The sequence below is a fragment of the Parasteatoda tepidariorum genome, chromosome 1, assembly GCF_982258835.1.
Source record: "Parasteatoda tepidariorum strain Cologne lab strain chromosome 1, Ptep-v5.0, whole genome shotgun sequence".
Taxonomy (NCBI): Eukaryota; Metazoa; Arthropoda; class Arachnida; order Araneae; family Theridiidae; genus Parasteatoda; species Parasteatoda tepidariorum.
Window position 1 is genome coordinate 7,370,691 of NC_141755.1, and position 27,034 is coordinate 7,397,724.

General features: G+C 27.9%; 1 protein-coding gene across 1 annotated transcript in view; it reads right to left on the reverse strand.

Moving 5' to 3' along the window:
- The window catches only part of LOC122270688 (nose resistant to fluoxetine protein 6), a 38,925-nt gene extending 13,553 nt beyond the window's left edge, over positions 1-25,372 (reverse strand). The window contains exons 1-10 of the mRNA XM_087158765.1: positions 24,774-25,372; positions 20,415-20,662; positions 18,527-18,641; positions 15,055-15,136; positions 14,257-14,357; positions 12,725-12,916; positions 6,331-6,424; positions 3,145-3,240; positions 2,901-3,066; positions 997-1,076 (exon numbers count right to left, since the gene is read on the reverse strand). Coding sequence (XP_087014891.1) covers positions 997-1,076; positions 2,901-3,066; positions 3,145-3,240; positions 6,331-6,424; positions 12,725-12,916; positions 14,257-14,357; positions 15,055-15,136; positions 18,527-18,641; positions 20,415-20,662; positions 24,774-25,104 — 1,505 coding nt within the window. The 5' untranslated portion in view covers positions 25,105-25,372. The remainder of the gene's footprint in view (positions 1-996; positions 1,077-2,900; positions 3,067-3,144; positions 3,241-6,330; positions 6,425-12,724; positions 12,917-14,256; positions 14,358-15,054; positions 15,137-18,526; positions 18,642-20,414; positions 20,663-24,773) is intronic.
- Positions 25,373-27,034: the final 1,662 nt, after the last annotated feature.

Below are 27,034 nucleotides of genomic sequence, written 5' to 3' on the forward strand. Positions count from 1 at the left end.
GCAAGTATCTGATAATTTTAAACTTTGATATTTATCTTGAGCCACTGCCAAATATTAACATGATTATGTTTGTAAGTGAGATAATTTGTAATTTGATATTCAAATATATATATTCAAATTTTTTTTATCATACACAATTAGGATCATTTTAACATCATTAGTTAGGCAGATATTTAATGAGTATACATTTTTATTTGAAATTTTGTGTTTAGTTCTTTTAACAATTTAGGACATGTACGCTTGAAATCTGAATCCTGTCAAAATACCTGGCAGTCTAGGCCTATGTACAAGTATATAACTTGGACAAAAATACTACAACTGCTGCGCTGCAAAAAAGTTTGGATGAAATTACGGCAAAAAGCATGCGTCATGGACCTTGTATGTTCCGTAAAATCCATTTTATCGTAATATTCATTTTTACCGTAGCATAATGTATTGTGATTTTGTTTACAATAAAATTAATTTAATTACAATAATTCAGTGATTTTACAATAAATATTACTGTAAAAATTAAGGTATATCCGAGATTTTGCTCAGTAATACTTTACGGTAAAAACACTTTTAACTCTTATTGGAGCCAGAATTTTTTACTGTGTATGATTTTCTATCTAGTGAGAAATAAAGCGATCACGTGTAACGAAGTGATTCAAAAGCTTTTCCAGGTTTTTACGAGCGATAGTGGTGGTTATCAGTGGTCTATTAGTTTTGATTAGTGGGAGTAAACCCTGGATTTAAAGAAACTGAATAAAATATTACCTAAGCATCCTTACGTTATGCTTTCATGGTGTTTTAAAAATTAGCTGCGTTATGTATCATAAAGTTTTGAACTATAATACTGTTCAATTGTACTTTTATAACTTTAAAATAGAAACGTGAAAATTGGGGATAAAAGACTGATTGATCTAATAACAGAAAACAAAAAAAAAAGTATTTGAGTGGCGAAATGAATAAAAAAATTGATGCTAAAATGATTAAAATAAGAGAAATAAAACAAACTTTGAAAGAATCCAGCTTAAAACAATCCCTATTATTGTTAGTTGAGACAAGCATGAGACAAACCATAAATGAGGAAGACACTGAAAAATAATAAAATAATGAAACTGAGAAATACAAGTGTGATTATGTTTTATAGTTAACTTATTATTACAAATGGGTATAAGTGATCATCATAGTTAAATTATTTTAAAATAAAAGAAAACTTTTGAGTATATATATATATTTACACGAAAAGGATAAAAAATGCGAGAAAAACGAAAAGAATTAATAAATTATATTTACTGAGCACATAAATTGCAAGAATATAGAACTCATAAAATAAGTTTAAATATTGAGAAAACTTGGAAAATAATGAAGATTAATTGAAAAATAAGAAGAAAAATTACAAAAATAAAAATATTTTTGAAAAAATATTTAAAATTTTTTTATGTATCTTAAGACAAAAAAAGAGAGAAAAAATATTAAAATTCCAGAAAACAAAATAGAGAAAAAAAGATATAACTTCTTCATCAGCTCACACGGTTATTTCAACAGAAAAGAGTGCTTTCTAATATTGTATTAATATAGCCGAAGCAAAATATATCAATATAATAGAGTGAGGAGCACTCAAATCTTTTTTTTATGAAACGAAAATAGAGCACATTAATTGAAAACAATATATGAAATAAAACAAATCAAGCAAAAAGCAGAACATAATGAGTAAAGGAAATAAATAACAAAACACGAAATAGAATCTATAAGGCGAGGAGCGAATTCAAATTAACTTACGCGTGCCATTCAAGAAAGATTTAAAGTATTTTTGAAATGCGATTGCCAGATTACAAAATATGAAAACAGAAACGTAAGTAAAGTAATCTCTTATGGCACGTTTTTACTGGAATTTCGTAATATAAGTATATCGTCATCAATATCGCAATATAAGTATATGGTTTGAAATATCGCTTCATAAGTATTATCACACAAGGATAATTAAAAAGTAATAATTGTCAACAATAAAACGTGATTTTGCAAAAAGGTGACTTTTAGTCTTTTTATACCCATTCTTCTCCCCTTCATTCTAAATTTAAAATTTTGCCTTTGAAGGTATTTGGGTACTTTAAAATCCTCCCCCCCCCCTCCATAAAAAAAGCAATCGAAGAGTGTTAATGTTTAAAGACATGTTAATTCTGTAATGCAATTGAAAAATCAACGAAGTGAGAAAAAATTTAAAAATGGGATTTTTTATATATTTGAAATTTTTATACTGTAAGTCAAAAAAATTCTACATTTTGTTTTATGTTCTTTTTGAAATTCTATTTTAGCGCCCATAGCATTATCAATAGAAGGAGAAAAGTTGTCAAGCTTCTTTTCTCAGAAGCAATCGTGAAACGCTTTCGTTATTTCTTCAATTGCACGGCGGAATTCAAATTTCATTGTCACAAGCTAAGATATAAAAGTTGAAATAAGAAACTTTTTTATTCTGAAATTGCTTTAATTCACATTCAAATAAGTCAAATAAGCCAAATGCTGAAACATAAGCAAATACAAAATAAACAAAAAAAGTTAGCAAATATTAATTACATTTTATGATTTGCGCTTCGCAAAACAATGTTTAAGTAATTCTTTATAAAAAACAGGAGTACTATTTTTTTTTAAATAAATGTAAGAAATATTACTATTCGCTCTCATAATCTAAATTTTAATTATTTTTTTTATAACAAACACTATTTAAATAAGAATAAAATAACTCTAATTAATAATATATTTGACGTTGTTTCAAGTGATATTCTGCGTGAAACGCAATTAATTTTAGTCAAAATACCTTTATCATCAAGATTTAGATTCATTATAACAACAGTTAAATAATAAATCATAATATTTCGTTATATTCACTAACTAAATACAAAATTAGATTTCCTGATTACTTGATCTTTCAGTTCGAGCAAATTGGCATACATCCCGAAAGAATGCCAAACGGAATCTCTGCATCGATCTAGGGTGTTATGCAATAAATCTTCCCAGAGAGGTCCAGATCCCAATAATGGAAGAAGAAATATGATTCCATAGCAGAAAGCTAAAGGTATACACAACCTGAAAAATAATGCCTTTGATTGGTATCTTGTTTTTTATGGACTGAAAAAATATATATCTATTATGGCAAATACTTACCTGATGTAATCTTTAATAATTAGTCCTATTACGTTAACTCTAATTTTTTGCGATTTGCTTGTTGAATACCATAAGGAATAGGTTAGAATAAATCCACTGCAAAAAAAAGCAAAATATTAGTATTATTTTTATTGTTCTTGCACTGAGAAAATTTGGATAAAACTACCAGGATGTGGCTAAAATGTACCGTATTTCTGCTTCTGGGGGAACATCAAGATGGTGTGTGGGCAATTTTTACCGAAGAGCTTTAGTAATGATCTTCGTAAAATTAAAAATGAAATATTGATTTATAATCTGCTATGAAATTAAAGGAAAATTTAGTCGTTTTGTCATCATACCTTAGATCAGTGATTCTCAACCACTGTGCCGCGGCACTTTTGTGTGCCGCCAAATTCTTAAAATGTTCCGCCAAATACTAGAAACTATACAATAAAAATTATAATGCTTTTTTTTTTTATTATGAGTAAAGTTTAAATTAAAGAAAAGTACATATATATATAATTTTTATAATTTTTCCAAGCTTTAACCGCGTGAACATCTTTGTCGGCGATTGTATTGTCTCTGACAATCTTAAAATAAGATGGTTGTTGTTGTTAATTTACGTCGCACTAGAGCTGCACAATGGGCTATTGGCGACTGTCTGGGAAACATCCCGGAGGATGATCCGAAGACATGCCATCACAATTTTGATCCTCCGCGGAGGGGATGGCACCCCCTCTTCGGTAGCCCGACGACCTGCGCGCGAAGTCGAGCACTTTACGGTAGCACAGTTTAACGAGGACCAATAACGCACATAGATATTGAGAATAAGATGGAATATTGAGAATAAGATGGAAGTGTTTAAATTGTATATGACGCACAATTTTAAAAAATGTTGTAAGAGCTAATCATTAAAGTAAGCTATGCAATTAATAAACAAATTAATAAAGGATAACTAAAAAAACAAATATATAAAAAACAAATTAACAAAGGATAACTAACAAAAATTAAGCGAACAATTAATAATTAGCAAAAAACTAGTTAACAAGAAAGCACAAAAAAATAACAGTTAATAACTATAGAAAACAAGCTAACAATTAATAACTAGTAAAAAAATAAATAACTGTTACTAACTGTAACTAATAAAAAATTGGACGAAAGAAAATAATCCCTTAATGAATGTGCTTTTGTAGTACATATTATTTTATTTCACATTCAAAACTATTATCACAAACTATTTAACACAGTGTAAAATAGGTAATTAAACAACTTTTAATCGTATTTTTTTCATTGTGTGCCGTCAAATTTCGAAATCGTTAAAAGTGTGCCGCCACAAAAAAAAGGTTGAGAATCACTGCCTTAGATAATGGCATAAAAACTGTCTATTCGGTAAAATTTACTTTGTAGGTTTTACTATTTGTGTGGTAATAAAACCAGAATTCCTGGTAAAGCGCTACCATATGAATGGAAAAATTACCAAATGAATGACTTATGCACTGTATCTTTCAGTTTTAATAACCAGAATTGTGTTTTTTGTTTCGCGAGAAATGTTAATACTATACAATACGGGACTTTTGCTAGAATTTTTCTCTGTGTTATAAAATATTCTCTTTTATGAGTAATTCTTAATATTTTATTAGATTTTTAGTTAATATAATAAGTAATTTCTATACAAACTTTTCATTCTAACTCGCTTTTTTATACTTAATTTTAATTTATTTATTTCAATAAAATATATACATGAATTTATCATTATTTTACTAATGTGTGTGATTCAGCACATTATTTGAAATTGGATCATATATTTTTACGAATAAAACTTAATCGAAACGCTTCGCTTAGTGTCCTGATTTCCTGATTAATATAAACTTAAATTCAATTTAGTATATTTTTTTTTAATTGTTATTTTTAATTTTTAACTGATTTGACAATAATTCTAAAAGCGGAAAACAATATAATATGTAATTTAATTAAATAATAATTAAAAACTATAATAATGAAAAAACAATTATTATTTCAACTTTTCCAAATAATTTAATTAATAACTATAATTGCGATTTCTTTCTGCAGTTCATAACTAGTTATCACTTCAATTTCTTATTCAGCATATATAATAATAAATACTGTTTTTACTTGCTTAAACAATTGAATTAAAATAATTGGGTACTTACAAGAAGAAGATCACAGATACCCACACATGTGACATATAACGTCAGCGTCAGCTGATCACGTTAAACAGAATTGTTAAGTTTCTAAATTAGAATGTTATTTAACGTGAAATTAGTTAAATACAGCGCTGTATCGATCATCGAATTTGCTGAAATATGATATTTTCTCGTCTACGACTTTTAGTTATGTTAAATTTATTATTTGTTTATATATTTTATTGTAACTGTGATATATTTTTGTTTTGGTTATCTGGCAACTTAGTGGAGTTTGTTTATGTTCTACATGGTTTCCTGCCTGTCTATGTGTTAAGTAAGAAATATATAGAAAACACATTGAAATCTTTGCAAAAGAATCTTGAAAGAATACAAAATGTGTCAATTAAGAGAATTGATGCTTGACGGGTTTGGCTTATTTGAAATAGAATGGGAAGAACAGTTGCTAACGTAATCAAGTACCACATTTCAAAAACCAATCAGGATTGAGATACACTCACTACGTCTCTTGCAGGTATCCTATTATGTTTGTCTGGACTTTTAAGAATAAGATTTGTAGTGGCGGGCCAAAGAAAGATAAATAATGAAGAAAACAGGATAACCTACACCAAAAAATCAAAAACGGCGTGTGTAAATTTTGTTTATTTATTCCATTTATTTTTAAAAAGAACGAGACTGGTTTTTTGGTTTTGTAGAATGGAATTTCATTCTGATTTACAAATGCAATAAATCACATTTTTAATTAAGGCATTAGTAATTCAGTTAGCTAGGAACTAAAACGAATAGCTATTTCCTGATAATTGATAAATGGTTCTTAAAAGTCCTGACTATATAAATTGCTCTCCCATTTAAGTGAAAATGTAATTTTATACTTTAACTATCCATTGCTTCTAAATTCTTTTGAAAGGATATTGAAACACGGAGAGACATACGAGTAAAAAATATGTATTAAATCAAGTGTTTTGTAAAATTAATTTAAATTATTAAAAAAATAGTATCTGGATTCTTCTTGCTAAATTAATAAAATTATTTAGAGAAAGCTTACTAGCAGACAAGTAATGCATCGAAAGCTAAGGGATAAGCTTGAATGATAGTAAAATATGCTTCATTCCAGTAAGTGTGTAGATTTCGAAGGTTTGCTGAAAAATAAAATCAGGAGTTGTAAAAAAAATTATTCCTTTAATGTAACAAAATAATCAAACAAATGCAGACATATTCATTTGAAACTAATCAAGGGAAACATACTCAATAACTAACAATTTTTTAAATTTAGTATTAGACATATATATTTAATTCTCTTTATGTATGCAATATTGAGACAAATTCAGAGAATAATCTCAAATCAAACCATAAGTAAAAATGCCCCAGTTTTTGTATTCAACACTCTAGGTAAAATGTCAAATTCTTGTTTCCATTTATCATAATTGCTTAATTTTTTTCTTTTTTTTAGTTTTTCCTTTGTATACTTCTCATTTTAGGCAATTAAGATTTTAATTGATACTAAAATTGACAAGGAGAAAGTCGAAAAAAAGTTATTGAAGACAGATTTGTTTATTTTTATTAAAAGTTGCGAAAAATTGTCTTTCAAATATCTTTTTTTTTTTTTCAAATTTTATCTTAGTTATTTCCTTTTAAAATTGTATTAGCGGATATATCTATTCCAAAATATATCGACCACAACAAAAACAATTGTCGTTTTCGTATAAATATTTTAAAATGAGGTATCGAAAACAGTCCACTATGCCACCAGTTAGTAACAGTTTCTTGCGTTAAAAGTAACATTTGGCAATATTTTGGATTACCAGCAGATAAAAAATAAAACCTCATGTCACTAAAATATCATTATTTAACATTATACATTTTTTCAAATATGTAGCATTCGTTTTTCTCTTTTATTTTATTTAGATCAGCAACAAAAATTAACTCGAAAAAACTTTCATTATTTAAGTACACACAAAAAATTATATAGTCTTTTCTGTTTCTTAGTTAATAAAAAGTAAATTTTTCATAAATACTCAGTTATTTATAAAATTACGATTAATAATTTTTTCTTCATTTGGGAAATGAAAAAATTATAAAATATGAAAAATAAATAATATTAGTTACTATGACAAATATAGCATTATACCTTCTGATGTCACAAAATATCGTCAGACGTCATGACTTCAGAAAATATCGTTTTCCAACAAATATTGCGATAGTATAATATTTACGATATCACCGAGAATTAGTGATCTCTCCCTTACTTCATCCAATGCGCATGCGTCGTCCAAAATAGATAAAATAATATTGTTTTAATGGTTTCCCAGGGAATCAGATTATTTAAAAATTGCATGATTTTTTTTTTCTTTTTTTTTTTGCTTTTTTCTTTCAGGTTTTAAATTTAAACGAGAAGAAAGATCCCTGAATATGTTTATCTAATTTCTTTATTTGATTAACACAAGGATTACACAATTAAAAATTTTTAATCCTTGTGTTAATCAAATAAAGAACGGATATTACAATTAAAAATTTGAGAAAAAATAAGCTGACGAAAATGGGCTTCTCAAATTATTTTTTTTAAATAAAAACAATCGCCCTAGGAAAAAATAAGATAGTTCATTTTGAAAGAAAAGATCTGAACTTGACGATAAAAAAAATCAAAATTCTTGGACGTTTCATATCAATACGATGGGCTTCAATGTAAAGAAATAACGTAAAAATCACAAAATAATGCACCAGAAATATACCTAAAAATTCATAGTTAAAACTTAAATTAAAAACGAAAATCAAGGTTCGAAATTCGTTTATAATTATACTTATTTTGCCTCATGTTCAATGTCGCATTTTCCTAAGGTGTACAAACAATTCAGTGCGCAGACATCCCCACATACACAAATCATTTGTTTTATTATATATATATGTATATATATTATATATATATTATATATATATATATATATATATATATATATATATATATATATATATATATATATATATATATATATATATATATATATATATATATATATTATATATATATATATATATATATATATATATATATATATATATATATATATATATATATATATATATTATTATTATATATATATATATATATATATATATATATATATATATATATATATATATATATATATATATATATATATATATATATATATATATATATATATAATATATATATATATATATATATATATATTATTATATATATATATATATATATATTATTATATATATATATATATATATATATATATATATATTATAATTAAGTTTCATAAACATAACTGGTCTAAACAGAGATATATCTGTATATGAGGAACATATTTTAAAATTATACACATCCATTATCTAAGAAAGGGCATCCAAGTAACATACATAAAGTATTACATACATAAATTTTATGAGGCTACAATTATTTATTTGTAAAGAGGCTGAGTCAAGCTTATAATACTTAAATACACTGCAGAAGAGATGATTCTTTAATTTAAAAAGCAAATTTAATTCGGTATAGTCACATAATCATTAGACATTTTTACAGCTTTTATAGCAATTCTTGCTTCTAAAAAAGTTCAATTGTTTCTGCGCTGTAGTTTTTGGTTGATGTCTTTTCAAACATGAAAGTAGAAAGCAGATTTTCGTCATGTTACATTTACTTTTGGAATCAAAATGTAAATATGTTGTCCGAGCAAGGAACAAAGTTATGCTATATGCATGAAAAGATGGTTTTAATGTCACACTCAGTGTATAGACAGTGCCACTGACAGTATGTCAATGCCAAAAATGGTTTGCGAAATTTCGATCCAGTAATTTTGATGTGGAAGATGCACCATGATCTAGAAAGACCATTTTGGCTAATGAAGACATAATGAACGTATTAATTGACGCAAGCGGTGAATAATAATTCGTGAGATCACTAAAACATACATTTATCGAATTCCTCCTTTCATAATAATATGACATCTCAAATTTCAATTTGAATCTTAAAACTAGACATATAGCTTCCTCCTGTTTTTTTAAATGGAATTTTGTGCATCCGCAATAACGTCTATGATTTTCTGTTAAAGCGTAATAAAATGATCCATTTTTGATGACTCATCACTGGGGGCAAAAACTGGGTTGTATACGACCGACAATGCTTTGGTCTCTATAAAAAGTTTAAGTAGTAAAACACTTACGTCAAACAAGGAGGAGAAATTCATCTGGATTTGTTTGTTGCCAGAAAAGAATAAAAATTCCATGAGCGTGGATCCAGAAAGATGGCAAAATATATTGGATCAATATGTACAACATATAATTTCATAAAATATTTATTCACTATTAAAATATTGTCGTTCTGAACAACCCAACTAATCCCCAGTTTAATTCTCATAGCAATATCTAAGTTTCTTTTTAACCACTTAAACATGATGCAAAGAATATGGAGATTGCATCGGAACACGTTGAAAGTGTTATGATGAATTTGAAGAAAAATATGTGATTCATCTGCTTAACTATTTGTAATAAATGTATAACATTTTAATAATTTACTTTAAGAAAATTATGTCATCAAAAATTCTGACACTTCCGAATTATTCAAAAAATTGTAATTTAAATAACTATCCGGAATTAAGTTCTTTCTATGAAAATAAGCCCTAAGCTACTTTCATAAGTCTGGCAAATATTTAAATCAAAAATTCTCCCAATAATCTAAGAAATAAAGGTCCATTAAGAAAGAAGTAACGATTTTCCAACTTATTTAATAAACTCAATACCACTAACTTTGGCATTTATTTTTTTATATATAACGACTTTCTGGAATCTGATGCTTATTTTGACAATATGCCCCAGGAAATGTTGCAATGTTTACTAATGTCGAGAAAAAAGAAAGCTAGTTCACTTTAAAATTAATTTGAGTTACAGAATATGTTTGAAACTAAGCTGCATCTTATAAATTCTTTTAAATTATCCAATTATCATACAAAATTAGAAAACGTTACGCTTCATTTTTGTCATTAAAAATGACTTAGTCTTAATTCAATGTTTGTTTTTTTTTTTATTTAAGTATAGTCTTTTAGATTAAAAATGTAAACCTGGAAATGAAAATATATTTTTAAGCTAGCTGTATTAAGAAAAAATTCATATTTTACGCATGTGCTGCATTGTAGAAAAAATTTTGTGTATTTCTACGCCAAAAATTTTTGCAACTAAATACTTTTCATCAAAGTGGTGAAGTGTAACACTATATGTAACTGTTCAATCTAGTTGTTTCACTACACCAAGAAATAAGGATAGTTCCTGGTGTAGTGAAACATCACGAATGCTCTTTCACACTACTCGGTGTTAAAGAGTTGCTCCATTTTTGTGATTCAGAAACGCTGAAATTGAGAGTCTTTCTCTCAAGGTGAGTTTCAGCTTCCATTTTGTTTTTGTGACTATAAAAAGGGTTCCAAAAAAAATCTTAAGCACCATCTAAGTTTTTCAACCTAAATGGAATGAACAAAAATCCGGTTTGATAGGACAATAGTTCAGAAATAATAAAAGATTAACTAAGTATAATGCGCAAAAAATACAATTTTGTGCTTATATCTTTCTATACCCACTTATTATGCCTCTACCTATTTGCGCGCTCGAAACTCTTATCTGAGAAGTTACGTATTATGCTGATAAGTGTTTTATATTTCTTTTCTTTTCTTTACTCTGAATCGAATGAGATCGAATTGAAATTGATAAGACTATTAATATTACAGATAGGTGAAACAGTCACGTCTTTAATGATAGAAGCATCGAAATTGGTACACATTTACCGCATATATGAAGCTTTAATTTACGACTGTGTGGTCAAATTTACAATTAAATCTATTTTAATTTAGATAAAAATATTTTTTCATTCAGAATGGCTGTCATATTTTGATGAATGAAATAATTCCTTATAACTTCGTTTGTTTTTAACTACATTGCCCTTTTTTTCCACCAATTTCAAACGTCATGTCTTAATATAACACTAAATATAGATAGGATAATGAAATGCTTAGTTTAATACGGTAGAATTTCAATCCATCGTAGCCGCATCTTTCGTTTTTCCGTATGTATCGTCTTGTTTTAACGATCCAGTCTCTAATACTATTCATATAATGGTAATAATGCCCGTTCAGATCATTTTTGAAACTGGCAGATCCCCGTTGCTATCGTTCAGAAATTCTACCGACATTTGAAGAAAAAAATGAAATTTATTTGTTTTAAGTAGAAAAGCAGTAAATTCTGATGCTAATAATGAAGAAAACGTGGATTTGTTACTGTTTGGGTAAAACGTTGTAGTGTCACATAGAAAATAAGACGTGAATTTCACAAATTTATTTCAAAACTAGCACACAACTTCTTTCTCAATTGAAAAACGAACAATCTCGAACTAATACTCGAGACAATTTTTAAATTGATCTGTACTGTTTTGCTTAACTTTGCTTGTTACATCACAAAGCCCATAAACAAGAGGTTTGATGTTTATGCATTAGATGATCGAAATATTGCAACTTGTGTTGTTATCTGTCCAAAAAATGGTTGCAGAAACTGACGAAGTGCAAAGTGATACCGATATAGACCGAACTTAAATATACCAATTAGAACAAACATTTGTGAAAGGTCTCAAAGCCTGTAAAATATTGAGTACTTCTTATATTCGCACTTTCAGAAAATGAGCAACAATCTGTAACAAATGTCGACATTTTATTGCTTGGCTGAGAAAAAAAAGGGAACCAAGATTTTTAAATGATTTAAATAAATAAATATATTTACTTATCCTTATTTTGCATCGTAAATTTTTTGCAGAAATTACTTTTTTTTAAATTTTTTTCAATTAAAATTATTTTACTCTCATTGTAAATTTATTAATTTTCGTACATTTTCTAATTATTATTTGATATTTTATGTGGACCTGCATTTGTCGTTTTCCGGTATCTATAGTTTGTGATCAATGGTCAATAGAGAAACGATCTATCGAGGTTCTATTGTGTTAGTTTCTTGACTTAACTTAATTAATAAACATTTTTATTGCAAAGCCTTGTAAATTTATCTAATTACATCTGTAAAATTCGATATAGATATGATGAATTAAAGATATTAAGTGCTCTTTAAATTAAAATAAAAACTACCTTTTTTGGTTAAAAGGTTGTAGACTGCATTAAGACTTCCCTGATTAGTGGCTGATTTTAAGTGCATTCCTGATTAAAACATTTGAATTTGAAATGCAAATGGTGACATATAAATTGAATTAACGCACTAGTAAACAACATAAATATATTAAAATATTCCGACAAGACAATATTACAACTCTATAGAGAAACGTTTTTCAGAGATGAAAAACGTTTCTTTATAGAGTTGTAATATTGTCGTTTTTCTACAAACGTTTTTCTACATCTATCTTCCATCATTATATTAAATAGCATTCTTACCTGTTTGCATGTAGAATGCTTTAGAAGGGAAGAAATAGGTGGTGCCGACAATGACCCAAACAACAGCTACAACACAAATACCTCTTACGCACTTTCCAGAAAGTAATCCATCAGTATCTTCTTCAATATTTTTCATCAGTCGTTTACTATTATTGCAAATTGAAAAAGACAATGACACAGATACACACCTTTCTGTAAAATGAATTAATTTATCTCACTTGAAATATAGAATAATTTTATTTTAGAAAGTTGAAAAAAGCATTTTAATAACCAATGAAGGATTATAGCAATGAGAGATTATTACCAAGCTGATCAATCGATTAAAGTAATTATTAAATAAATTTGGATAGCAAACTAATCCTTGAAATGCGATAAAAACCAATTTGCATCGAAATAAATACCATAGCACAAAATTATTATTGTCATTCATATTTATTACTATATTATCATTCTTATTTATTTTTATATATACTCAAAATTACTATTATATTCTTGTAGAAAGCGCCCCGGCTGCATTCTTGGGCTCGAGGGGGATCGGCCAGATATGACAGCGGTTTCAAGACTAAATAATGGCCATCTTAAAGGAATGACTTTTAGCTGCTGTTGCAAAATTTTTCCAACCTGCAATAAGTGTCATTCAGAGCCAGCTTGTCCGGAGCATATCCTGGACTGCCTGGGTCTGGGTTTGGAAGACCTAAAAACATCTCCACTTCTTGTTATTGACTTTGCTAGAATAAATGGACTCATGGACCAGATATAGCTGTTGCTAGGTCATGAAGGATTAGTAACAACAACAACAATTATTATCATTTAAGAAATATTGTCAATTTAATTATTAATTTAGTTATCATCATGCATAAAGTTAAATTAACTTTTCTTCCTTTTGGCTCTGTTAATTCTTTGATTAAAAATGTTTTGCGACGTTCTGCACAGGTAATATGTTTGTAAACATCTATCACTCTCGCAACAGCTGCATCAATCTTGCAAACAGTATTCTCGCATGTATCACACTTGCAAACATTACTCTCGCGTGTATCACTCTCGCAACACATTCACCACTCTCGCGAACATTATTCTCGCGTGTATCATTCTTGCAACACATGCTTTACTCTTGTAGACATTACTCTCGCGTGTATCACTCTCGCAACACATGCACCACTCTAGCAAACATTACTCTCGCGTGTATCATTCTCGCAACACTTGCTTTACTCTAGCAGACATTACTCTCGCGTGCATTACTCTCGCAACGCATGTATCACTCTTTCAAACATTACTCTCACACGTATCATTCTCGCAACATATTTGAATCCAGTTACATTTGAATCTAATTTCATTAGAATTTGAATTATTTAGAATCAAAATTGACAGATTTTGAACTCCAGTTACATTTAAATCAACAGGCAATACCGGCTATAAGATATGCATACTGGCTGTTAGATACAAGGGCGAAATTTTCAACAAATTAAAATTTTAATCGAGACCTTATTGATATGAAATTTAGAATTCAGGGAAATAATTTACTATAAACTTACTATCATGGTCATCAACTGTTGGTTTATTGTTTCCTGAATGTGACCACCAATCTAAAGATGTGCTTAAAGATGCTAGAAGAACCAGAAACAAAAAGATACAGCTGAAAAGGTTAACAAAAAATGTAGCATTTCCTAAAGTTATATACTGCTTTAATGAATCATAGTTATTGTGAAATAATAGCCAAAATTAAAATAATTTTTTTTTTATATTTTTGATGCATGATAATATAATGATGATTTTTTGTACAAGAATAATATAAATGATAACTGTTCAATTATATAATGTGTGGAATTTGAACACATTTTAAATACATGTTGATGAAAATACACAATCTGATTAGAATACAATAGATACCATCTTATCAAGCAACTTCTATCTTCAACTATCTACTTTCTGCTATCTACAACTGCTTCTGCTAACTATCTACTTTCTCTGATTAGAAACTTTTTCTTATAAAACAGTTATCACATTGTAAATGTCATATTTAATTTTATAAAATCAAAAAGTATCCTATTCAAGTGTAAAAATGAAGAAAAAAAATCTATGAACGATTGCAAATGTATTTTTATAAAAGAGTCATACAATTTCTTGTAAAAACTTGGTAAAAAATATTAATGTTTATTTAATTGAAAAGCTGTTATTCATTAATTATAAGCTTTTATAGAATTGTCTAAAACAAAAAACACTGCACCTTTTTTTGCATAAATTACTTAATAACTATAATTGTTTATGACTTGGATGTAAGATTATAATATATCTTAATGCATTAAAATGATTATAAAATCAGAAATCATTACATGATTAGTAGTTGATAGTTTTCGACTTCTACTTCTGTTTTGACATCGCATCTGTCCAAAGAGGCTGATCCAGGAAAAGGAACTAAAACAAAATGTTCCAATCATTAAGTTCAATCAAGAATTTTTAAAATTGGGCATTAAAAACTTTCGCTTCTCATTTTTAAATAGATAAGTGCATTAATGCAAAAGTAAATTAATGCTAGCTCAATTAAATAACCATTAACAATAATATGAAACGATTTCCAAACCACATAATAAATTATTATGAAGTTCATGAAAAAAACGTGTTAATTCTTTTAGAATTTAAGTGGTAAATCTTCTAGTGGTAAATGCCTGTTATTTCGAAGTATTGAAAGCTACAGTTACATAACGTTAAATATAGAAATAGTTTTTTTTAAATAAAAATACATTACGCTATTATGAAAAAGAAGGAAAAAAATAATTAATTACACTCATACTTTATAATTAATTAAAATTCACTTCCACTGAAATGTTATTGCAAAGCGAATATTTTCCTTTTCTTATATTTGCCTTGATATTGAAAGGTTTTTATTGCTCGCATAATGTCACAGTGATGTGTGACGTTTTTTTTTCTAATTGTTTTAATTTAATCCCTTTTTTAGTTTAATGTCAGTTGTTTGATGTCACTGTGTCGTGGTACGATTTTTTATGTCCGGAATTTAACTTAATTTTTTTAATTTTAATTCAACCTTTCATAGTTTATTGTATTTTGCACTTTTCTTTTTTATTTCTCTTCATTTTTTCTCTGTGAAGAGAATTGGAAATGTCTCTTTTTACTCTTAAGTTAGCAACACATTTTGTGTTTTTCTCCTTTTCACCTTTTACAATTCAAGGTCGTCTGACCCCACTGTCCTTCAAGGACGAATTCGTTTCCCTCACATTCTATTTACGTCACCACTTAAATTCTTTTCCCTTCACTTTCAAGTAACCTTCAATTTTTTGCACGTAGTGACTCTTCCGCTCGGTTTTTCTAGATTTTTCCAGAATTTTTAGCGTGTTCACGCCTTTCTTGTATGTGTGGGAGTACTATTTTTTGCACTGATTGGTGGTGACCTAATCGTGTAGTAATCCCCCCATCCAATCACAGTCATTCTCTCTCCTGCTGTTCAACTCGCTTTTTCCCGCGCTTAAGGGACGCCATTTTATTATTAACGTTTTTGGTACTGAAGAGTACACACTTCTCTCGGGGATTGCGGTGCGGCTGGTAAGCTGGCCCTCTTGGTCAGCGAGCCACGCCAAACCACCCCAAAGCTACTTCTTTCTTTGCCATTTTTTTTTGATTTATCATTTCCATTTTTAGATCAATTTTGAGTTTTAAAAATACGAGTCATTTGAAGTTTGGCAAAACACTTCCCTTTATTATTATAACTACACCCCTCCCCACTCAGGGGATTCGATTGTCCTCTGTAGAAAAATATTTAAAATAAAATTTAGATGTGAACGTGAATACCTTGTATTTTTTTGTGAAGTACTGTATATCCTCGACGCCTTCTTGTTTGTTCATCGAGGTGAGTAACTCATTTTTTTTTCTTTGTATTTATTTGACTAGAGGATAGTTACAACTCATTTATTGTTGTGTATAAATTTCATAGATGTTATTCAGTCGTCCCCTAACTTTATCTTGACCACGAGCCCTTGCTGTTGGGTTAAATTCACGTGGCACTTAAGCAATTGTCCTCCCACTATTTTCGATCACTTTTGGCCTTTTCTTTCCATCAATTTATGATGCTCCAAATTTATCATCAAAATTTGTTATTTAATTAATCTTTCATTTTTCTTTAATTATCTTAAACTTTATCGACTGGATACATCTATCAAATTTTACAACCCATTCTCTGTATGTAATATATCTTAATCATTTAATTTACTACGGTATATTTTTTAAATTAAGACTTACTTTAAATTATCGGCACATATCACAAGTTAAATTTATAATTAAATTTAATTTTTTTCACTGGTACACATAACATTGTTTTAACTAAGAAAATTAAAAGAGAAATTTATTCGACACTAGCTTGTTGTCATAAGCATGTTGACATTAGCATATTGTCACTTGCACGTTTGACACTAGCATGCCTTGCAAAATATTCATCAAAGATAATTTACCCCCAAGATTTCAATACAGTAACAACATTTGCTTTTACAAATTAAAAAATAAAATGAATGTCTATGGTATATGAATAACATGAAAAATAATATGATGGCGAGATATATTTGATAATATAAAATACTTCCTCAAATTTAATGATTACACTGTAAAAAAAAAATTGTTGTATTGCAGAAAATTTTTGGTATGAAAGTTGCGAGAAATTTTCCGTATGGTACGGAAAAAAACACGTTGACAGAAATTTCCTGTAACAAAAGACTATAAAAAAACATCACTACGCACCGAATATTTTCTATAGGTCTGGTATGACTGAGAAATTTGGCATCAGGGTAGCTGCATAGTAGCTTATATAGAAATAAAATATTATAGAAATAAAAAAATATAAAATTTGGATTAAATGTTTAATTTATCCATTTTTGTGAGATTTTTTGCAACTTTTTACGCATCAAAAAACCATCATATTTGTAAGAATCGTAGAAATTTTGCTTTTTTCCCATCGTTTAGCTCAGACGTTAACAAAGAATCTCCTGTTCATAAACAAGTTTTAAAAAAATTTTAAAAAATGAGTATTTTCCTTTTTAAAAAATTTGCTAAGAATCTTCCCCTCCTAATAAAGTTAACGAAATACGTTTAGTTTGGAAAAAAATAAATAGAAGTTAATTAATCTTTTTATCCTAAAAGAAGTACATTTTGCTGATTGCGGTTTCTCAAAAAACAGAAACATATATATTTAATTATTTGAAGTATTTTCGTATCAGCTACATTCTTAAAATGATGAGGAAAAGGAAAACAAAGGTTTATAGTATCGGTAATCGTTAATTGTATTCTAAACGTCCGTTAAACTGACAAAAGTGCCTAAAATACATCGAAAAAGTACTTTGTTAAAACTTGCTGGTACTTGTTTGTTAGCTAATTTGTGTGTATTGTTTGAATTAAAGACTATAACAACTATATTGTAATACACAGATGAAATTGCGAAAAGCAATTTATTACGCTTCACTTTTGTTTAGCTAAATTTTTTTTAAACTTACAATTTTTACTTAATTTAAAATTTCTTTAATTATCATCTAGTATTGTAGTCTTACATTTTAAAAAATTGCTTGTGTTTCTGTACGTATTGCATTATTTAATAACTTGTGTATAGGAGAGAGGGATTTGTAGAATTTTCTTTTTAAATATGTATTTTTTATAAAGAATGTTGCTTTTGATTATGCTTGCGGTATTGTAAGAGAACTATTTATTTGGTACAACTATCAAAGAGAAGAGAAAATGGAATCCCCTTCTTTTGAGGCATTGTCTTTTCTAGTAAAAGTTGACTAATAGTTTTCATGAAACATTACTTACCAAGTCCAGCTAAGAAATTGATATCGTGGTTCGAACATGTAGAAGGAAAACATAAGCCAGTAAAATGTGTCAAATAAGGTAGGTCTATGCGAATGTAAGGAACAAATTGTATTACCTAGACAAGAATTATAACATTTTTTAATTGGTAATTTTGATCATAATTTTTTTTTCTCAGTACACAAGCATAATAAAAATTTAAAAGTACATATTTGAAAGAACTAGATAGATTAAATGAAGAAAGAATAAGATACCCTTTTATTCGCGAAGTAACTAGAAATAAGTATTTTTATAATTAATTCAATTACTACTTCATTTTATGAATAAAAGAGGAAATAGGAAAACTTATTTTAAAAAAAAAAAATAAATCTTAGTCTCAATTGATTAATTCTAATAATTACAAAAATATATTAAAACTTCATTTTATGCATCTGTTATTCATTTTATGCAATTTTGTTTGTAAGAATATATATCAGTCTAATTTTAACCTTTTTGGAAATTGAAAGAATATATTCTGAAACATATGTTTTAAACTTTGCTGTTTTAAATAATTGGATACTCAATCTCGTAGAATTTACAAAAACCTATAAAATTACGCCTTTAATCATTAGATTAAATTTTCAAAAAATAAATAAATTAAAATCAAAATTTAACAAATGTTATACCGCTAAAACAGGACTATGAGAATTAAAACTTAATTACTCGCTGTGTGAAACTAAAAATATTATCACTTTATAATCAGGATGCAAAACACTTTGCCCATTTTCACTTTATCTAACTAATAATTTTAATCCCAATTTCTTATATATTAAGAAGACTTTTTTTTACATAAACATGCATATTTTTATATTTCAAAATACTGACTTTTAACTGAAAATTGGATTAGATAATGCAATTTAACCCTACATTATAGCATTGTAGAAACCTACTTATTTTAGTATCAATGAAAATATTATAACTGTGCATTAAAAGTGATCATTACATTCTTTTAGCAGAAAGTAGTTTTCTAACTATAGATTGACTCATTTCGAACCCGTTTTAAATTTGCGTGCATTCTTTTGAATTGAATTTGAAGTTTTATTAAAAAAATACATAATTTACTTACAAATCTTCTGAGGATCATTTTAAAAGTATTCTACAATTTAAAAAAAAAACAACTAAAACGTTATGCTGTAATTTTTTCCTACGCCCTAGACTTTAATATTGGATTTATTATTATTCAATTAATTAATTAATTTTCAATTTGCATCAAATATCTATACTTCTATTTATTTTTCATACCTTTTTTTTCAAATTTTTCCATTTCTTGAACTTAAATTAAAATAAAGTTCAATGGAAAAAAATAAACTTAACATTTTCATGTGCATTCTAATTGAAAAGCAGTCATTTTTTTACTATTGCTAAAAAAAAATAACGAAATTTTATCAAATGAAAAAAGAAATTCCTAATTTTTTGAAATTGCCGTACCCTGATCCTTTTCGAAGGTATATATGCCGAAGAACGAATGAAGTTATTATAATGAAGTTATAAACATTTTATGGTCAGAGTTCCAAGACATTCAATTTGCAATCATTTTGAGAAATCAGTTATATACTTTTTAACAAAAAATACTCTTCCTTTTTTTCTGGGTGTTTTTTTTACAAAAAAAAAATTCATCTTATTTTAAACTCTATTCTTAAGCTTCAAAATAAAGCTTGCCGTAATGCTTTAAAAAGTCCGATTTTTTTAAAACTAAGAATCTTATTGTTTTAAAACAAAGACCCAATTGTATGAATTGAAAATATCTAAATCAAATACCTTAAATATAAAAAAGAAATCTCCAACTTTCTCTCGATTGTAAATGCAGTTATTATCAAAGAAATGTTATTGTATAATAAAAACAATTATTTACTTCCTTTAGTTTTCGAAGGTCAGAGGCGTTTTTTAATCCGTGTTGATATTCCTCTGCTGTCTCAACCACAGTTTTCCGTAGTTGAATTTTTATTCGGCAATATTTTCCTCGAAACATTTCTTGTGATGGGTCCGAAGTTTCTTCCCCTTTACTCGAGATTGACAGGTCCAAGCATTCGTCATAATTCCCCATCGTATACGATGTCCCCATCAATATTCCAGGAGTAGTTTTCCCCAAACTGTCGATCACTAGTTTAGGTTAAAAACAAATAGAGAAGGAAACGTTATGAGGAGAATGTTTTCATTAATTGTTTTCAAAATTCAAGGATGAATATTCAAATAATATTAATTATGCAGAATTTTCTTTGTTTGTGGATCTTAGTTGAGGAATTGTGTTACTATAACAATGACAATCATAATGAGAATTATCGCTCTAACCAAAGATCATGATTGTTTCCCTCATAAAAAATGGAAAAAAGAACATTTATGCAAATTTTTCAATAAATATCTGTTAGAAAATAAATTATGAAAATACTGGGTGGAGCAAATAAAAGTGGCCGGGAGAACAGAGTTTCAGATACAAAGTAACAAAGGAAATATTTCGCTAATCTGCTTACAGCAGATGCTTAAAATGACCATTATTCATCTCTTGACACTTTTGGATCCTTGTCAGCCAGTTGCGGAGGAAGCTGTGGTTCGGGAATAACTTCAATCCGATCAAAACTGCTCTGCTGCAGTCCTTGAATGAGGATTGTTGGCGATATACTTTAGATTTGAGAGTTCATTGGCAGAATCAATGTGATATGCCGGACTCTTGCGACAAGTGTCTGGTCTGGTTGATTTGTAAGAACTCTGGAGCATCTGGTTAAGTGCATCCACAATTTCTGGAATTCAAACACGTTCGGGAAAGTTTTCTATCTTGTTCAAAACAGATTCTGTCTGGCCCCATTTTGTGACTAATTATTGCATGGTACTTTTTTACCGACACTTTGACACCATTAAATTCATGAGCAAACAACTAACCACGCACTTTCCACGAATTTGTTTTAACGTAACTTTTCAGAACGAACACCCTCTGCTGCACTCTGTGAGTATGATCTTCGCCTGTGCACTGATCAAGTCACACTGACGCAGCCAGTACTAAGACCTGAATCGATTGCGTTGTCTAAATACACATGGCGTGGTAACAGGTATACGTTGGCGTTCAATTATATATCCTTTCCTCTGAGCCACTTTTATTTGCGCTACCCGGTATAAGCCCACTTTTAATTCATTGAATTCGTGTGTTTCACAGTTGATAACTCCAACTCAGTTTTTAATTTATTTTTTTAAATTTTTAAACGTAATGAAATGTACTGAAAAAAAGAAAAACTGTCATGTACCAATAGAAAAATAACTATATTTTGACTAATTGTAATAGATAAAAGAGAATACTGATATATTTTTTTGAATAAAATATATTTTTCAATATGATTTTCAGTCATTTTAGCTAAAAGAAAACAATAAAATTATAAAATTTGATGCCAACATTGAAATATTACATTTAAAAAAAATTATAGCTCTACAAAATATAAAACGATAATTGCTGCCTTACCATTTCTTGTATTCTCAACTGATTCGAAAATCGCATAATATGGCCATTTATAAAGAAAGAAGATATTAATATCTTTGCAATCAGCAAAAAATCAATAAAAGTTATAAATGTATATGCATCTAAATTATTCATTTATTTCTTAGATAATGAGTATTTACTAGCAAATTATTCATTTGTTTTTTTATTTAATCCTATTGAAGTATAATTATTTTATTTCTCACGTTCTGGATGGTATTTTCCTGTAATATTTACTTATCATCGATTTTTGATAGAGCATTTTAACTTTTGATCAATTAATTGCGTTTTTTATTTGCTCAATAAAAATTAAAGGTAGTGCTGCATTATTACAGTATGAAATAACCCTACGATATTATCCTATAACGCAACCTTTTGTAATTAATGTGCAGTTAACATTTTATTTTTAATTAGCGTTTTGCAATTATTACAGTTACATTAAGAAATGCATGTTATATGATAAATATGTTACCGGTCAGAATATGCAATTACATTAATGCATATAAAATAACTATTTAAATTTGTTATTCGAAGACTTCATCGTTAATTTTTATTACGTTTCGTAAGACATAGAAATAAGACGTAACTTATAAATTTTTAGTGTAAAGCTTTGAGTTAAAATTCAATTACAATTCAATTTCTTTTATATTCTGGTTTTACTATAGAAAGCGATGGCTTTGGTATTCGTAAGTGAACCTATGTTATTTATCGACTTTAGAATACGAACTGCGCGAATCTCAGTTTTTCTCTTCTGCTGTCTGGGAGTCTATAATTCTTTTATATTTAGTTGAACCTTGATTATACATGGAATTAGCTAGAAAGGGCACAGCAGATAACAAAAATTTATGTTTCATCGATGGTCAAATAAAATGAAGTAAGGTGTAAATACTAAAAAGAATTTCGCAATGCACATGCAATTGAAACCTTCGTTCTACGTCTTAATCACTAAAACAACGAATAGTTTAAAAAAAGTATGCATATTACATAAAAAGTTAATAAAAGTTCATACATAAAAGTGTTCACTAAACTTTAATAAAAATATACAATTATCGATCAAGTGCGATATAAATTCTAATCTCTTCTCGGAACTCGCCGATAATCGAGACTTTTATGAGTTGTACTCTTTAAAATATTTTATCTTGATGATAAATTTTAGACTGAATTTTGAATTATGTTCAGTCCTTTTCTCTATTATTTCGTTCGAATTTCACTTTTAATGCCGTCGTTATTCTTCTTTGTGCTTTTAATGCAAGTTGCCAATTCAAGCAAGCCTGTTTGGTGAAACCAAGTGAATTTAAGGCAGAGGGTGCGTTTCTTGTTCTTCAGTGGCGCCATCTTTGACGAAGAATACGACTTCAGCCAGACACTTCACAACCTGTTTATAGGGTGGATCCATTCCTACATCCACACATCATGATTTTGGCTTGAACCAGAGAACAATCAATCTCCAATCTAGTCCCCCCAGCGGTATGATTTGTTATGGGAACAGGGAAGACATTGTGACACGACACATTTAACGTGCACCAGTCATCATTTACTACATTGGGTGGGCGGACAGAGATCGAACTCACAAACCTCTTGAACATGGTCTCAACGCCAACTAACCAGGCTATCCCGGCCTTTAATATTCTTAAGAAATATGAAAAATATGATTGTATTGCTTAAAATGAGAAGAATATTTTGTATATAATGTCTTTGTAGGCATTTTTAATCACTTTAAAGTTAGATTATTATTTTCTTTTTACTTCCTTTTCTTTTATTACACATTTTTTAACTATATTAGTTAACTGTTATAATGGTAAAAAGTTTTATTGTTGTTTTATTTATTTTAGACTGTCATTTTTGGTTCTACAAAAAAGAGATTACTTCGCTTACTTTTAAAAAAGCATCAAAATTCAGTGGGCTCGTATTTCGAACCTATGGCTATTTCTGTCACAGGTCGTGAAGTTCTTTTGCAATAATTTTGCTAAAGTCTTATTCTTATTTTCTATTTTGTTTCTTAATGTAAGATTTAATTACATTATAATGATGGAAGCATTTATATAAACAATAAATTTTACTTTCTTAATTTTCGTTCATATTTTTAGTAATATTTACGGTTAACTTGTTGTCTTTCTTTCGTTTGCTATGTATTAATGATCTTTTCATTGCATTATTTTTATGCTAAAGAAAATACATCGAGATTTCAGTAATTTGTCTGTTTGCTACTTAATTTACATAAATTATTTTTTCGAACTTTTTTTCTTAAAATATAATAGTACATATGAATAACACAAAAGAATATTGAAAGATATTTTACTAATTAAGATTGTATCCAAATTCATTTACTCTGTAAACTAAAATACGTCACAGTTTAGAATATATTTTTTTCAAATTATAATAATAGTAATAATAATTTTTTATTTATCACACCCAAAAGGTACTTGCATAAAAATATCGAAGCACCTAATTTTATATAATCAAATTAAACAAGGAAAACGCATTAATACTATAACTTGAAGCAAATAAAGAAAAATCTAGGAAAAAAAATCTAGATTATTACTGCCAAGGTGTATCCTCATAAAGGGAGCTAAGAAATTAACATTATTCATAAATATAAACTAAATATAGTATAAATTAAATTAAAAGCAAATATAAATTAAATTAAATTAATCACAAATTTAAATTAAATTAAGCACAAATATAAATTAAATTTACTTCATTACAAATTTACTATAAGTATCAAAAAGAAATTTTGAAACTAATACTTACTTTTTATAGTCCATCCTTTCAAACGACGAACATTTCCGAATATTTTCATCATTCCTGCAATGCATTTTGGTGAGAGTTCAGCTGCTCCAGATCCACCGACTACTTTTGGCAATAACTGTTTGAGAAGGCTATTAACAAAATCCAAAATTTCCTTCTCAGCTTCTTGGAAAGTCTGTTCTGGAATTTCTGTTGTCTCTTCAACAATCCCTTCATCATAACCTAAAGTAATATTCTCAGAATTAACAATAACCGTTACATTATCTGATAAAGAACAGTTACCGATAGATATCACAGCTACTAAAAGTAAACATAATGCGTTCCTTAAATACATAATTTCTCCGCCACCTTTTGCTAACGAACGGCCAACTAACTCACACAAAATATTCACCGAAAATTAACTTTCAGGAAAATTTTGACATTTCTTCTTAAACGTAGCTTTAAAAAAATGATTTGTTTTTGTTGAAACCTTGAGAAAAGTTTCCTTTAAAAAATTGAGACAATAATTTTGTCTTGATATGTCAGTGGTGATATCACATGAAAGATCGGTTTGAATTGACTTCGTATAATACATCTAAGTTGTGTTGTCACCTGCGAAATGTGAATGAGCAACTTGCTCACGTTTTTTGAAACAGGTCTCAGTCATATGTGGTTAAGGTAATTAAAAATGCAACCTTTATATTCCTTTAGTATGCCTTATAAGAGCATAATTTTACGTTAGGATTTATTCCGTTGTAGAAATTAACAACACCTCTTAAATGTACCCTGCAATAATAAAAGTGCAACAAAACTGAATTTTCAAGTTATTTATGTATAGATAACGTTCAGGGTGTCATAAAAAAAGATGCTTTTCATCGAAACTTGTCCAAAAAGGTTAAAAATATCGTCCTAAAAATATTTCTTTATTTCTCAGACTGCTTTATTTAAAACTATTTTAGCTTGATTAGTTTTATTTATAACAATTAAGTATAATAAAATTAACTAAAAGTATAATTAAATATAAAAATATTTATTTAAATTCTCAGACCTTTCGAAAATTTGCATGAGAATCAGGCACGCAACGTTCGTTTTTCAATGCTGAATAAAAGTAAAGCGATATTTTTTATTTTATTACTTTACCTGTGTTTTATACAATAACGGAATTTATTGCTGCTGTTATATGTAGTCATTCTTTATTTCTAAAGAATAACAGTTAACTGAACTAAAATCGACAATCACTACATACATCGCAATACTGCAGCCACACTGTAAAAAAAATATTTCTCAAAATTAAGTGAAAATGTGCCAAAAAAAAAATGGAACAAATATAGTTGAAATTGAAAACCCCAGTATTTAAAATACAAACAACATACATAATTTTTGAGCAAATTACATAGTGTGTTGCTGAGGAAGAAATGAGTTAGAGTAACGCTTGTGTGCTGCTGGATGGATTTGAATAGAAGAAAGCAAGTACTAGTAAGAAATATTTGCTTTTTTAATAATGTATTAACAGTGTGTTATGGATATAAATAAGTAATAATAATAAAGAAAGAACTAATTATAGTAATTAAATAGTGAAAATAAATAAATAGTAAAGTAGTTTTCGTTAAAACATGATTTTTTTGTCTATGTCTATGCTCGTGTGACGAACAAAGGTGTGTATATGCCCGGGGCTTGAAAAAATGACAAGAAAGTTAATAACAAAAATTTGATCAAAATAGATTAAACTCGCATTTTGAATTCAATTTTTCGTATAAATTATTTGAAAATAATTCTGTCTTATAAAATGTATTAGTTCCACAATATTTTCAAAATTTTTTAATTAAATGTAAGAAATATTTAGATTTCAATTACCATAGACTTAATTGCGACAATTGTTCTAAAACACATTTTGTTATCTGTAAAATATTTCCTTGGGCAAGTTATCTTATTGCTTAAAATGTGATTTCATAAGTTATGTAATAATAATACATTTAGTTTGTCTTTAATAGTCTATTGAGGCACTCCATGATCTGGTTGTTGGAAGCCTATGCTTCTTTTTTCGTGCACAGGATGCCGTAGAAGATAACCACTGCATACCTTTATTTGTTTCAAAATGATGTATTTATTTTATTCAAAACTTAGCGATAAAAAGAAGTGATAAAAAAAGCTTCATAATTCTATTTTATTTGCTTGTTTTAATGGTATAAAATTCATTAAAAATAAATAGAATTCTGTTAATATTTTCATACTACTTCATACAAAAAAGAGAAAAGTTAATTAAAAGAAAATCAACAAATATGAGA